Source organism: Pogoniulus pusillus, chromosome 3, assembly GCF_015220805.1.
Source record: "Pogoniulus pusillus isolate bPogPus1 chromosome 3, bPogPus1.pri, whole genome shotgun sequence".
Classification (NCBI taxonomy): Eukaryota; Metazoa; Chordata; class Aves; order Piciformes; family Lybiidae; genus Pogoniulus; species Pogoniulus pusillus.
The window spans coordinates 26,842,591-26,858,227 of NC_087266.1; the positions used below are offsets into that span (position 1 = coordinate 26,842,591).

General features: G+C 38.9%; 1 protein-coding gene across 7 annotated transcripts in view; it reads left to right on the forward strand.

Annotated features, from left to right (window-relative positions):
* NBEA (neurobeachin) overlaps positions 1-15,637 on the forward strand; it is a 527,236-nt gene that overhangs the window by 473,178 nt on the left and 38,421 nt on the right. For all 7 annotated transcript variants that reach the window (XM_064173040.1, XM_064173052.1, XM_064173047.1 and 4 more), the window contains one exon: positions 1,892-2,059. In XM_064173040.1, coding sequence (XP_064029110.1) covers positions 1,892-2,059 — 168 coding nt within the window. The remainder of the gene's footprint in view (positions 1-1,891; positions 2,060-15,637) is intronic.

The window sequence follows — 15,637 nt, forward strand, 5'->3', positions numbered from 1 at the left end:
ATCAGGTTGGAGAGGCAATCCATGTTGGCTGGACCTGAGCCCTTTGCCATCCCTCAGGTGTGCAGTTATTGCCCCCATGATAACCTGCTGCATCAGTTTCCCTGGCACTGAGGTCAGGCTGACAGGTCTGTAGTTCCCAGGTTCCTCCATCCGACCCTTCTTGTGGATGGGGACCACGTTGGCCATTTTCCAGTCTCCTGGGACCTCTCCGGTGAACCAGGACTGCTGGAAAATACATACAAAGGAATGTTAAAAATTGAGCATTTAAAAGTCAGGAAATACTCAATTTATGGTTGCTGTGGCATAATTAGTTTTGTGGGGTTTTTTTGCATGCTGACATCAAGCATGCTATGAAAAGGATTATACGGGGTGACGTAGTTGCAGACATTCTCACGTCACATGCTCACAGTGCAATATAAGTAAGGATCTGGTATTTAAAAATGACTTATTGGGAGACATGCTTTGAAACCAAATAGTATTAGTTTAATAGTATTTAGTATTAAGTAGTATTAATTCTATTTAAATTGTATTAATTGCAATCTGCATGTGATGGCCTCTGATTCTGAAAAGGATACCACAAGTTTCTATATGGTTCTCTGAGACACTTTTGCATAGCTTCTTACAGTATGCTGGAGCCCTTGAAGACTGAACTACATGTCAGCTATTAAACCTCCCATCCATTTTCCTAAGAAATAACAGTCATGGGTTTCGACAGGTCTGCCAAAGCACAAAGGTGAATGGCATGACACTTCAGTGTCCAGTGGTGATTTCTGACGCAGCCTCCTTTTTATGTGAATGAATGAATGAAAACACATTTCTTTTTTAAAAGAACTTTATCTGCCTGGATCAGACTCAGTGATAATACTGAAATAATTTCTTTGATCTAGAATTATCTTTTTCCATACACTGAGCAAAAGAATAGCAATCCTTGAACCCATTTTTAAACTGTGTTTTCCCTGTGAACCAAACGGATCTAAAAAACTAGTGTAAAAATTGCTCTCCTCCTTTGAGAAATTGGTCACTGTTTACACAGGGAGTTCAGAACCTCATTTAGCCAATACAGCTTTTTAATCTCCAAGTTTCCATTTTAGCTTTAAGGCTAACTAGAACTAGTTGGGAAACAAGGTGGAAGATTGTGGTTTGGAAATTGTTTTCTGATTTTCATCATTTTTTCTTGGCAAATTTTCTAACTTAGTTGCTGTTGTGGGTTTAGCCTGTTGAGTCTGCTGGTGAGTATTCAACACCTTGCTGACATCATGACAGATTTAAAATGAAAGTTCTGGCTGGAGCAAAATATCACAGGGCTCATCATTCAGATTGTAACATGGGAAGCTTCCTGTTTCTAGTTGTTGCTTCCATTTTCAGGTTTTGGAGTGTTGGTCTTTTCAGCTGGGCTGGCTGCAGTTGTGGGTGGTGAGAGGATCATTTTATTGCTGCCTTCTGCTGCTGTTTCTGCTCTCAGTGTGCTTTTCTGTGAAACAAGCTATGGTAATTACATTGTATCATCTCATTAAACTCCTTGTCTCAACCCAGGGCTTGATTTCTGGGCCGGGTGGGAGAGTGGGATTTGCTTGTGGGAGCAGGCTGTGTGAAACCAGGACATTTGATGAGCCCAAAAATTAATAATTAAGCCCTTGCAGCTGGGAAAAAAACAGTACCCAAGAAGAAATCAGGATGATATAAAGCCAAAGTAAAGAAGAAGGTTGTTTGTTTGTTTTTTTTTAGTGTTTCTTTCAATATAATGAGTTCTGATTTCTAATTTTCGAAGGATTTCAAATCATCCTAAACAGTAAGTGTGATGATTCCTATTATGTTTCCTCAGTTAACATGAAAAAGTAGGATGCAATTTTCAAGATGTAATTTACTTTCTAACTCTGAATTTCACTTGCAGGCACTGGAAAGTGAGTTTGTATCATGTCAACTTCATCAGTGGATTGACCTTATATTTGGCTACAAGCAGCGAGGACCAGAAGCAGTGCGTGCACTCAATGTTTTCCACTACCTAACATATGAAGGCTCTGTGAACCTGGACAGTATCACTGATCCTGTCCTCAGGGAGGTAGGTGTTTACTGCCATTTTATTCTAAAAATTGATGTCATCTCACAAGAAATGGCACTTTCCCCATCTTGCACTGGTGGAGGAAATTGTTGTGTATCACTCGACTCAGAAATAATATATTAAGTGGTCAGTTATGGTGTGGGAAATTAATGCGTTGTGTAATAAATACTCTGCTACCTTTTGTAATTTACTTAGTAGAAATGGTGGAAGGAAAAAAATGCATCACAGTCCCAGGAAAAAAAAAATCCAACCTTTTCAGTCAGATAATGTTGCCAACACTATGTATATGAATGTATTTGCTAGAAAGACACAAGCAATTATTCCAGTTACTTTTGTGTTAATCACATAAATTATAAACAGACCATTGCCAAAATAAAATATGTTTGCTATTTCTTGGGCAAGTATTTATGCTTGCATACATGTATGCATGAAAAAAACCCACACATTTATGTGTGCATATGCACAAGCTTTGAAAATATATCAGTAAATGAAAAAAGAATTGTACCAGCAGCCTTGATACATTTCCCTTCCAGTGGCTGTATTTGTTTTTAATAAGACCATTAATCTGAATGATCATTTTCTAATATCATCCATTTGTTGGATGAAACAATTGAAATTTGGTGAAAAGTGTGAAGAAGCAACAGCTGCTAGATGAGTACCGCTGTGATGAAGCTGTACACACAATCTTCCATTCCCCCAGATAGCTGCCATCTGCCGTATGCAAAACAGTAATAATTTATACATTGCCAGGCCATGGCTGTTTGTTTTTTCGTGTGTTTGTTTTGTTTTCCAATCTTGGAGAAAGAAATCTACCAATTTCAGAAAGAAACAGGTCTCTGAAAGCATTCACATTCAGCTAAATATAGAGCTGGCATATTGGTTTTTATTAGTGAATTGTTGCATCTTGTTACATTTGGTGCCTTTTGAGGAGGAGGAGGAGAACCAAGAACCATTCAGACCCCTAGCTTCTTACAGCTGGATTTATACACCATGCATTGCAAAGCTTATGTTTTGTAAACAGTATTTGCTTAGTTTTAAGAATAGCCAGGGCCATTTGGAACCCACTGCCTCAAATATGTAACATTCACATCTATGTAATGCTTTTCTGGGTTTAAAACCTTGGAGCATGAGAAGAGTCAGTAAGGTACAAACCTGGAGATATGAAGGAGCAATACAGTTTAAAGCATAAAACATATGTCAGGCACCATGAATACACGGGATTTGCATGGCTTAAGGTCCTGATTTGCATGGGCAGACTCCTATGTCTTGACTTTAAGGGTCTACTCCCACAGGGCAGCTTGCAGGATTGAGGTCTGTCTGTCTGTTTGTGCACCTTATTTGACATAGTCTGACATGATGAGTCTCTTCATCTCTCCTGTGGCTCTTCTTGTCATCAGAAATTTCGAGTAACTCATGGAGATCTCACTGTTCACTCACTTGTACATCTACCTCATGTCCTGTCAATCCATAGCATATAAACCACAGAAACTTCTAAAACTCACAACTTTTTAATCTTTGCCACAAGTTAGGTCAGTAAACACAATTAATTGTTAAGAATGAGAAGGTAGCATGTCTCGAAAAAGAGAGTCCCTGGGTTTTTTTTATGTATAGCTACAGCAAGCTATGTGCATACATTTAAAAATAGTATGCTTTCTCCTCCAAGAGATCTTAGACAGTGGTGATTTGTGGTTTGTCATTAAAAGTTTAAAATATGCTTTTCATTCATTTTTAATCAGAAATTGAAATCCATGTGCAAGTATAGACAGATTTGGGGCCTTCACCTGTTTCCTTGAGCTATATTTTTCAGACTAGCAGACATTCTCTGGCCAGTAATAAAGCATCTGACATCTTGATGATAAGTAGAATGAGTATTGGGATGTCATGATTCTCTTACAAGTGTATGTGATTCTCTTACAAGTGTATGTTCTGTATACAGTTCTGTTGGTCTTTTTGTGTTTTTCTTTTAACTTTATTCTGGCTTTTACAAGATATTGCAGAAAATAAAAGCAAAAAACCCCAACCTTTTAAAAGTCTCTGAAGAGCACTTATAAATACAGAAATATGAGGATAGGAACACTAGCACCTTTTAAGACAGTGCTAACAGTGGTTTAGTATGGTTTACAGTGGCACGTGGTGGTGTCTGGCCTCTTATCTTAGAAACACTGCAATTCAAATTTAATTGAGATTTGCACCAGCCTCTCCACAGTCTCCTTTCAGGTAGCTGTACACAGCAATGAGGTCTCCCTTCAGCCTCCTCTTCTTCAAGTTAAACAGCCCCAGCTCCTTCAGTTGCTCCTCATAAGATTTGTTCTCCAGACCCTTCAGCTTTATTGCCCTTCTCTGCACTTACTCCAGCACCTCCACATCCCTCTTGTATTGAGGTGCCCAAAACTGAACACAACACTCGAGGTGTGGCTTCACCAGAGCAGAGTACAAGGTGACAGTCACCTCCCTACTCCTGCTGGACACAGCATTTCTGATACAAGCCAGGATGCCACTGGCTTTCTGTGCCAGCTGGGCACACTGCTTGCTCATATTCAGCTCATATTCGACTCTTGTCGATTAGAACTCCCAGGTCCCTTTCTGTCAGACAGCTTTCCAGCCACACTTCCCCAGCCCCAGCATCGCTTGGGGTTGTTGTGGCCCAAATGGAGGGCTTGGCCTTGTTGAAACTCATGCCATTGACATTGGCTCACTGATTCAATCTATGCAGGTCCCTCTGTAGAACCTCTCCATCCTCATGATAATCAACACTGTCACCTAACTTGGTGTCATATGCAAACTTGCACATGTATAGGGAAGCTCTCTAGGAGCTCTATTGTTTAATACTGGAAAAATTACCATCTTGCACTTTTGTTCTGAGTCTATTTAGTAGAAGGCTCTCTCCATCTGGCTTCTTTTCTTATTTTTCTATTTCACAATGAATGAAACCGGAACGCTGGTATACCATGAAGTTTTAGATTACTGAAGTCTCTGAAATCATATGTGTCTGGCCTTGTAATAACTCTTTGGCAGCTTAAGATCTCCACTGGATGTGGAAAACATTCTGAATTCCTTTAAACATACTAATTTTGATTTTTTTTCAAACAACTTTGTAATTTTCTGATACCACAAAAAAAGATTTTGATCACTGTCATTGGTTTCAAGTAGTGATCAAGACAAGATGAAATTTCTGACTTAAACACTCCACAGGGCATATGAAAATTAATTTCATTCTTTAAAACTTTTATGATTACAAAATTGGAAAATTCTACAGTTCTGTCGCTTCTGTTGGTCTCTCTTACTCTGCATGTTGGAAAGTTGTTTTCATATTGTAATGAGGAGAAAAAAAAAAACAAACATTTTGCCCCAAATTAGAAGGCCCCAAATAATTATTTTGTTTACTTTTTTACTGCAACCTTTCACATGCTCTTTGTAAAATTCTGTTGGTTTTTCTTTCTTCTTTTTTTAAACTAAGAGCAGTGAGGTGAAAGCTAAAACTTGATGAGCAGCTTAAGGATATTGATTCATTCTTACTTGACAGGTGAAATCATTGTTGCAGCACTAACCACAGCAATTATGGCATTAAAATGTCAAGAAATTAGAGGTCAGAATAACATATAATTTTCTTCCTTTTGTCAGATTAAAAATTGACATTCTTTGACAGCACAGGATCTCTGGTGGAGCAAATTATGACAGCTTAACTCATCTTGTACTTGTAAAGCAGTAATTGATAATGAACTTTACTATGACAGTCTTCTCCTGTGGAGAAACATGACAGAACATCCCGAGTACAAAGCCTGTATCTCTTTTTAATATGTAAACAGTAGTTATGTTGGACATTAGGTGTTATTTGGAATTGTCTTTACCCTTAGTTTACATCATAATCCAAATCCTTTCCACTGGACAGATTTGGCTGACTTGAGGAGGTTGGTGCTGGGAGTGCTAATGTATTAAGAACAATATCTGAAGTGCATTTTATTTATGGTGCTTCATATTATTGGTTCACTTCTTCAAGAAGCTACCCTGGATTCTCCCAGAATGTTTCCAGATTTTAAGAGCCTTATTTTTCCCAAACACCTGGGAACTTTAAATAGTGTTATGGTATTTTTTTCAAGTTAGGAACTTGGTTATGTCTGAAACAGAGTGTTGTGGCTGAAAGGGACCAGCACAGTTACGCTGGTCATTAGAAAATACAACAGAAGAACTAAAATTATTTTCAGTACTACTTTGTAGATGAAACACAAAACAATCAAGTGGGCAATTAGTGCATAATAAATCAATCACATGTAGTAGTGAAAGCATGCCCAGTGGGAGGAAAAATACTATTTCAGGCTTTCTGTTTATCATAGAACAGGTTGTTCAGATGGAAAGCTCTACAGAAAAGAAACAGAACCATTACTGAAATGTTTTCCTGATTGGCTCAAATATGAAGGTTCCATTTGTTAATTTTTCCTCATGTAATCAAGACCTCCTTTTTCTTTCATTCACTGAAGAATCAATCCATTTCTAATCATAAAGCTCTGTCACTAATTATTCAATTATTGATAACGAATTAAGTGTAAACTAATGGCTGGGATTTTGAAGTATTACATTAACCAGAAGACCAGAAATGCTAATTTCCATTCTCCTTTCCTATCTCCCTAATAGACTATCTCCCCTGGAGAAACACTTCAGTATTGAGGTTTATTTTCACTGCTTTATACCATTATTTGCATCTCATATCATAGAATCAACCAGGTTGGAAGAGACCTCCAAGATCATCCAGTCCACCCTAGCACCCAGCCCTAGCCAGTCAACTAGACCATGGCACTAAGTGCCTCATCCAGGCTTTTCTTCAACACCTCCAGGGATGATGACTCCACCACCTCCCTGGGCAACCCATTCCAATGGCAAATCACTCTCTCGGTCAAGAACTTCCTCCTAACATCCAGCCTGTACTTCCCCTGACACAACTTGAGACTGTGTCCCCTTGTTCTGGTTAAAACTACAGCCAGATCTTGATTTATTCTCTTTTAGAGGCTGAGAGGTTTTTGTGATTTCAAATGTTTTGAAAAAAATCAGGTGAAACACTGTATGACACAGCTATAGCTTTGTGCTATCCCTTGTGTTCTGTGAGCTGCAAGTACACCTTAGCAGCACACTACAGGGACTTTCTCATGCCTCCTCTGTCTTCACCAAACACTTGTATCCCCACATCAGACAGGAATTGCCAAAGTGTAGGAAAACACAGCAGTGTGAAGCTACTGGCCTCAGATATTTCTTCTGAGCAGCCACCTGTCAAAATACCTGAGCATGCTTGCAACTCACGCAGCAAATTGAAAAATGATTAAAATTGTGAGTGTTTGACAGGCAGTTGCTGTGCCCATAAACTAATCCTACTAGGACAGTTTTGCTGCCAGTTACCAGAGCATATGGCCTATGCAATATTTATTGCTTTGCTGGCGAGTTGATATTTAGCATATTTAAATAATTTGAAAAGTCATAATGATGCAGTAGTCTTGCAGTGCTTTTCAGTTATCCTCATTTCTGGATTTTATTTTTCCTCTTACATTTTCTTCTTGTATCTCTTTCTTTGATCTGACAGGAATAACAAAGCAGCCCTCTGGATCTGCTGCAGTGAAATATGCCCACAGGAAACAGAGTAGATCACATCAGTTTTCACTTCTGTGGGTTTTTTTTTTCTTCTTTCCTTTTTTCCCCCTCTCCTTGCTGAAACACTCTTTGCTACTACAGAGGGCTGACATGATAGGGCTGTCAAGACTCAGCAAGATAGATATATCTTTAACAAAGGGAGCTGGAATATTAGCCTTTCCCTGGTGGCTGCACCTAGCAAATTTATGAAGAAAAAAATTAACACTCTTCTAATAGCACTGCATAATGCTTTCAAAGTAGCACCAGCCCTTGCAACCAGGTGCTTACTCTTACTTTTGCTTGATGCTATTCCTATTAATTCTGATTTTGGTTTTAACTTGTTAGATCTTTTCTTCTGGGCACTATTTCTTTGATGTGACAAGAATATCAAAACCACCCCTGTGGATCTGTTTGGTTGAATTGTACCCACAGCACTAGCCACTTACATGTTCTGTTGTGCTTAATTGCCTCCATACAAGGGATAGTCTTTGCTTCCTTTTTAGGAGCAGTCCTACTTAGGCGTGGATGTGGATAGCGGTGAAATAAGTAGGAAGCTGGATGAAGTATCAATATCCAGAATCAGAATGGAAGGAATCTGTATAGTAAAAATAGTTAATCAAATACAAACTGTCATTAAAGTAGAATTTCTTTTCTTGTATGCTAAGGGTACTGTTCTTCTCTAACAAATGTGTAGCTGCATCCTGTTGATTTTTCTTGAGAAGCCTACATTTATTCCTTCACTCTCAAATACATTGTTTCCCAGACATTTTGATTGTTTTTTCTTTGGTTTTAATTTATGCTAATCTGGGGAAAACTACCTTTATTATTTTAGAATGGTTTTGCCCTGTGTGTTTTGTATGCATTAAGAGGTTATCGACAGAAAATGAACTGGATTTTTATGTTTCTCTCTGGGAGCATCTATGGATATAATAATTATTATGTCTTTCTAGTGAGTTTCAGAGCTCATATCCTCTAAATGATAGAGGAAGAGTTTTCATGTGCTGTCACTTTGTTATGATAGCTCTCTGTAGGTCAAGAAGAATAGCACAGTGATTTTCTGAGAGTAAGACATTTATTTCTGGAGGTAGAAAATTCCCCAGGAGACAATGAATATGAGAGGGGGCACCTATAATCAGAACATGTAAATTGCACGAGGTCAGTTACTGCACAGTAATTGCCTATTGTATAGGCTTTTGTTTTGCAATTGCTATGTGCTCTGTTACTTGTTTCTCATTCTGAGGAAAGGACTTTCAGAAGGTGTTTACTGCAGAATAACTGAAACATTTTAGCAATGCATCCAATCACACTTTCTGAGCGCACATGCTTTTAAGTTACAGAACCCATTTCTGACAAAGACTCAGAAATTGTCATCTGATGCATAGCATACCAAATTAAAGCCATTCTTCTACTATTGCTGAAAACAATTATCTGCAGTTAAGTTAGCTGTAGGTAACTCCAGTTAATGAATGTGATAGTGAAGATCTATAGTCAGTATTTTAGTGAATCTGTGATGGTCAGAATTCATGACCATTCCTGGGTTATGCTGTTATATGTTAATGGGAATTCAGAATCTTCTTATAGTCAGGAAAGTACACATTCTGGAAGCAAAACAAATTATAGCTGATCTAGTGGAAAGTGCCCCTGCCCATGGCAGTGAGGTTGGAACGAGGTAATCCTTGAGGTCTCTTCCAACCCTGACAGTTCTGTGATTCTGTTTATTCCCTCATAATTAATAAAAATAGCATGTGCATGGTAAGAGAGATTTTGAGAAGTGAAGGCTATTACAGCACGTGTACAAAAACAATTATTTGTCACCCTCAGCCCTTTTCCAGGACAAAGCTACCTTTTATCAGGCTTGGGAAATTATTTGCTTGGATTACTTCACACTGTCCCACTTCTATTCTCTGCTAACAAACTCACTTTGCTGTTATCCCCCTGCCCATGACAGGGGATTGGAAGTAGGTGATCTTGAAGATCCCTTCCAACCCAAACCATTCTATGAATCTGTTCTATGAATCTATGCAGATGTAGTGTGGGGGTTGTTTTGTTTTGGGGTATTTTTGTGTGGGGCATGGGATGCTGCTTCTGGTTTTTTTTGGTTGGTTGGCTGGTTTTTATTGTTCCAAAATGACATATGAGAAGGTTTGGGATTTGTTTATTGTGCATTGTACATGTGATAAAAACTCAGCATCCAGGCAGAGGTAAGCACTGACACTCAAAATAAACTGCTGATCACCTATTTAGCTGAGGAATCTTCAAGTATTCAATAAATATTTCAGATAATTCATTCAGTGAATCATAGAATCACAGAATCAACCAGGTTGGAAGAGACCTCCAAGATCATCCTGTCCAACCTATCCCCCAGCCCTAGCCAGTCAACTAGACCATGGCACTAAGTGCCTCATCCAGGCTTTTCTTCAACACCTCCAGGGACGGTGCCTCCACCACCTCCCTGGGCAGCCCATTCCAATGCCAATCACTCTCTCTGTCAAGAACTTCCTCCTAACATCCAGCCTGTACTTCCCCTGACACAACTTGAGACTGTGTCCCCTTGTTCTATTGCTGGTTGCCTGGGAGAAGAGGCTACCCCCCACCTGGCTACAACCTCCCTTCAGGTAGCTGTAGACAGCAATGAGATCATCCCTGAGCCTCCTCTTCTCCAGGCTGAACAACCCCAGCTCCCTCAGCCTCTCCTCATAGGATTTGTGTTCCAGATCCCTCACCAGCCTTGTCACCCTTCTCTGGACACGTTGCAGCACCTCAACATCTCTCTTGAAATGAGGGGCCCAGAACTGGACACAGTACTCAAGGTGTGGCCTGACCAGTGCTGAGTACAGGGGAAGAATAACCTCCCTTGTCCTACTGGCCACACTGTTCCTGATGCAGGCCAAGCAGAGTTTATAAATAACTCATAGCCCAGAAAAATATCTCAATCTACTTTGAGCATTATTTGGAATATATTGTTTGGCCAGTTCTCATCTACCTTAGAAAATTCATACTCATTTTTGCCCAATCATCCTGGAGTCTCATCCGAGCTGAGTTTAATGTTTTGCCAATATAAAAAGAACCATAACTGCATTGCTCTCCTTTATTGCAGAAATATATAAAATATAGATCTGCTACATGAAATTTTTCTTCTTATTGTTTTATTTTTCTCCATATGGATGACACATACCAATTATTGATTTTTAAAATTGGCAACAAGCATTTTAACATACACTTAAAGTAATATTTTATGTGTGTGAGAGAGAGAGAGATGGGGTGAAAATTACTGCAGCTGATGGTAACAGAAATAGCTGGAAGGGGCTTATTTTTTCCTGTTCCTACAGATTTCAGTTATATTACACTGTCATTACCTCAGCATAAATTAACTATTATTCAAAACATTTCACACACAGTGGTTTATTGAAACTGATATTACTCAGTCTAAGTATCTAGTCATTCACTTAGAAATGTGCCAAGCTGAGCTTTCTAAATGTTTTAAACATATTGATAATGTGCCTCTTTAATGCCATTTTGAAGCCTGGGTACAGTATATCTATATTATTGTTTTCAATTTATGTCAAGAATAAAGTGAAGTTTTGAAGAACGTGTTCTGGGAAATAATCCAGATAGAATTATTTCTTTATAAGGTAAACTCTGAAAAATAACTGGGGACATTTACTTGAAATATAAGAGTATAACCTGTTTCTCAAACTGAACTTCTAACATACACTGAAGCTTCATGAATACTCTATATGATGCCTTTCAGAAGGCGTGTTTTGCCTGCTTCCCTATCAGTCCTTTTTCAGCTGTTAGTTTTGAAGTCTTGCCTGTTCTCTGAGATAGCTCTTGTGTCCTGCAGTGGGTAAACTGAAAGTGGGCAAGATGGTTGGACCTTCATCATAACCACACTTTGCAGTCAAGAGCATGTGCTTTGCAAGTCTCAGAACACCTTCATATGGTAAACAACATGTGATAGAAAGATGAAGCTGAGAGCAAAGAATCATAGAATCAACCATGTTGGAAGAGACCTCCACAATCATCCAGTCCAACCTAGCACTCAGCCCTGTCCAATCAACTAGATCATGGCACTAAGTGCCTCATCCAGTCTTGTCTTCAACACCTGTAGGGACAGCAACTCCACCACCTCCCATTCCAATGGCAAATCACTCTCTCTGTGAAGAACTTCCTCCTAATATCCAGCCTTTACTTGCCCCGGCACAACTTGAGACTGTGTCCCCTTGTTCTGTTGCTGGTTGCCTGGCAGAAGAGACCAACCCCCACCTGGCTACAGCCTCCCTTCAGGTAGTTGTAGACAGCAGTGAGGTCACCCCTGAGCCTCCTCTTCTCCAGGGTAAACAACCCCAGCTCCCTCAGCCTCTCCTCATAGGACTTGTGTTTCAGACCCCTCACCAGCTTCACAGGATCAATGTGGACACGTTTCAGTATCTCAACATCTCTCTTGAATTGAGGAGCTCAGAACTGGACACAGTACTCAAGGTGTGGCCTAACCAGTATTGAGTTCAGGGGAAGAATAACCTCTCTTGTCCTACTGGCCACACTGTTCCTGATACAGGCCAGGATTTCATTTGCTCTCTTGGCCACCTGGGCACACTGCTGGCTCGTCTTTAGCCTACTATCTACCAGTACCCCCAGGTCCCTTTCCTCCTGGCTGCTCTCCAGCCACTCTGTCCCCAGCCTGTTTGCTCTCTATTCAGATAAAAAGAAGACCAGTTACATTATATTACTACATTTTATTTTATATTTTATTATATTACCAAAGAAATATTTTGTCAATGAATTTAGTTGAGTTTGGTTTGTTTTCTTTTTTTTTGTACAAGGCAGAAATAGATCATGAAGTCACACTTTTATGCAGTTTTATACTTATAAAACAAGAACAAATCACACAAGCTAGACACTTTGGTTTGCTGAATCTGAATCTGTTCTGCTTTCCCAGCATTAAAAATGTCTTCAGTGATCATGTTTTATTTCAATAATGAACCAGAAGGAAAAAAAAAGTCACAACTAAAATGCATTCTTTAATGATTGAGTACCACGTCCTCTTTTATTACTGCAGGCTTTCAGAAGGCCTGTTCTTTTGTTTGCTTCCCTGTTTTTCTCATTTTCTTCTGCATTTTCCTACAGGGAAAGTTCTTAATTGTAAACTAAGTAGAAATAAATGTCTGTGTTCTGTGTAATGGATTTCTGAAACCTGTGTAAATTCTACTTTTGGCAATAAAGATTACTCACTAGTTGAGCTATTAATAACATGTATTTTTCACAGTGATGATATTCTCTAGACTTGATCCAAAGCCTTCATTTATTTACTTCTGCATCAAAAGATGTCGATCTCAGTAGTTCAAAATACTGCCTGCGTATAATCTGAATTCTTGACAACTACTGGCTGAATTGCCATCAGGTACAAACAATCACTAATAGACACCCTTTTCGCTAATGTTTTGGTTTAAATTCTCTGTTACTCTCTTTGATGGCTTACCACAAAGATTTGGGGAGATAAGAGAATACTATCCTAGTAATGAGAAGTATGGTATATGAGGATTTCAAGAGCTCTACAGAAAATAACAGAGTGAAAGAGATATGTAGCAGAAGGGCATGAATTTGGATGGTTGCTTTTGCCAGGTGAGATAGGGATATTATGTAGTCTGATGCCAGATTAACTAGCAGTAACAGGATCAAATTCAGACAGAATGGCAGGAGCTTCCTAAGGTCTACAAACTAATTTGACTAGGCAAATCTTGTAGGAGATATTGTAGAAGCATCATTAAGTAGTAATTTCAACGTAGAATGGGCGAGCACTGTAAAAATGCATTGTTAGGAAGAATGTACACTGTGAGCAAATAGAAAAATAAGGACTTTTAAAATCTTTTTATTCTGCTGGGTTCTGTTATAGCAATAGTTATAAGCATAACATAAACATAACTACTTTGTCAGTAACTACATTAGTCTGTGCCTCTTATGATTACACTAACTTCCATCATAAATCATTGCATCTTTTTTGCTTTAATTCAGGATTATATTCATAAGTTTTTAGTTTTTTATGAACAAATGATTAATGTAGTCATTATTTTTTTAAATTGCTTCATTATGGGTAGAAGTTTTTCAAAAGAGTCAGTTTAACTCTTTGGAGCTCTTTGCTGTTTAAGCTCCTTTGTCTGAGGGGCTGGTCCTTTACCAGCTTATAGAGGCTAAAGTCAACAGGTTGAAAAAAACGTCCTGAGCATCTGTCATGTATAGATAGATATACAGACTTGTAGCTTACTAAACTTCCTCCAACCAAACCCATTTGTGTGCCATTTGCACCATTTTCTGTGGAAATATTGACATTCTCTTTTTTGCTTTTTCGTATTGCCAACTTTGTCAGAATGTTGCACAGAATGTATAGATTTGTACTGGTTTGACAGAACACAATGCTATTATCTGAGCATTTCCTAAGACAGAAAAGGACAGTATCAAAGAGGAAAATGTAATTGAAGTAGAAGAAGAGTGAGGAAGCAATTCAGACACTTTCCTTTTTTAAAAAAAGGGATAAATTCTGTTGATGGACAGAAGAATAATGAAAGAAGTGGAGAAATTAGAGAATTTTTATTCTTTAAAAAAATAATTCCCTCCTGAAACAAACATTTTAATTTGTTGTTTCTTTCTAAGAAATCAACTGGAGAGTTTTAAAGTTCACAATGCAACTTTTAGAATAAAACGTGTAGTAAAGCCCAGTTGTGAGCATGCACTGTTAAACCTCTTTGTCATGAAAAAAACAAGGGTGAATGTAGTTTCAAAGCTTCAGTGAAATCTGCTGATATTGCTGTTGCATCTTTATGGATAGGATGCCTAAGCTTAAAGGTCTCTGTGCTGTCAGTTGAAACATGTAGGGTCTTAAGCAAAAACAAAGGCAGGGGAAGCTAATAAATTGTGTTAAAACTAATATAGTCCCCAGTAAATCCTCTGTTTTAGTGACATGGAGTAAAATTTGGCTATGTGTAAGAAGCAGTGCACTATTCTGATGACATCAGCCTCCCTGAAAACCATGGGAAGCAGCCCAGTGCTACTTCCTTGGCTCCACTCCCAATTACTCCCCAAAGAATTTTAACAAGTCTAGGGTACTTTTTTTTGTTCTCTTCCTGGTTAGATTTCCTTTTGTTCCAGCAGCTCTGTGGGTACCAGCAAAGCCAGGCTCTTTCTGTTTCTGTGGCCTTTCCTGGCTGGAAGTCACAGACATTTGGTCACTCAACTTGGAATTTGGGGACCCTTCAGAAATATTCACTCAGTTTCCTCAAAAATACCACTGATTTTTTTCACTTCATGTATTGGCCTGTTTAGAGCTGGGGGTGGAAGTTAGCTTGACTGATTCTGCTTTCTAGGCTAGACTGTGGAATCAAGACAGAGGTGATCAGTCTGCTTCTCTGTCCGAAGTACAGATAGCTCCATGTGTCTTTCTGTAGATCTTCCTGAATGGGACAAGTTTATTCTTTCTTCTGCCTCAATGAAGAGGAAGAGTAACAAGGTTTCTCACAAGTACCTTCTCTGATTTGTAGCTTTTCTTCTTCAGGAGTTTTATTATTATAGGCATACAAACCATAATGCCACTGCCTTCATTTCCACAAACTACCTTCTGCTGTCAGCTCAGCATTCTGGTTAGTGGAAGTGGTGGTGGATCAGAAACATGTGAGTCTGAGTGTATTTTAAAATAATTTTTAAATGATAGGGAAAACAAAAGTACCTTCAATTTTTCCTCAGGATAAAGCTCTGCGTTTACTGTCCCAGTTTAAGAAGGATGTAGAACTGCTTGAGAGAGGCCAGTGCATAGCCACAAAGATGAGTAAGGGTATGGAACATCTCTCTTACGAGGAGAGACTGAGGGAGCTGAGACTCTTTAGCTTGGAGAAGAGGAGACTGAGAGGTGACCTCGTTAATGTTTATAAACATGTAAAAGGTGAGAGCCAAGAGGATGGAGCCAGGCTTTTCTCA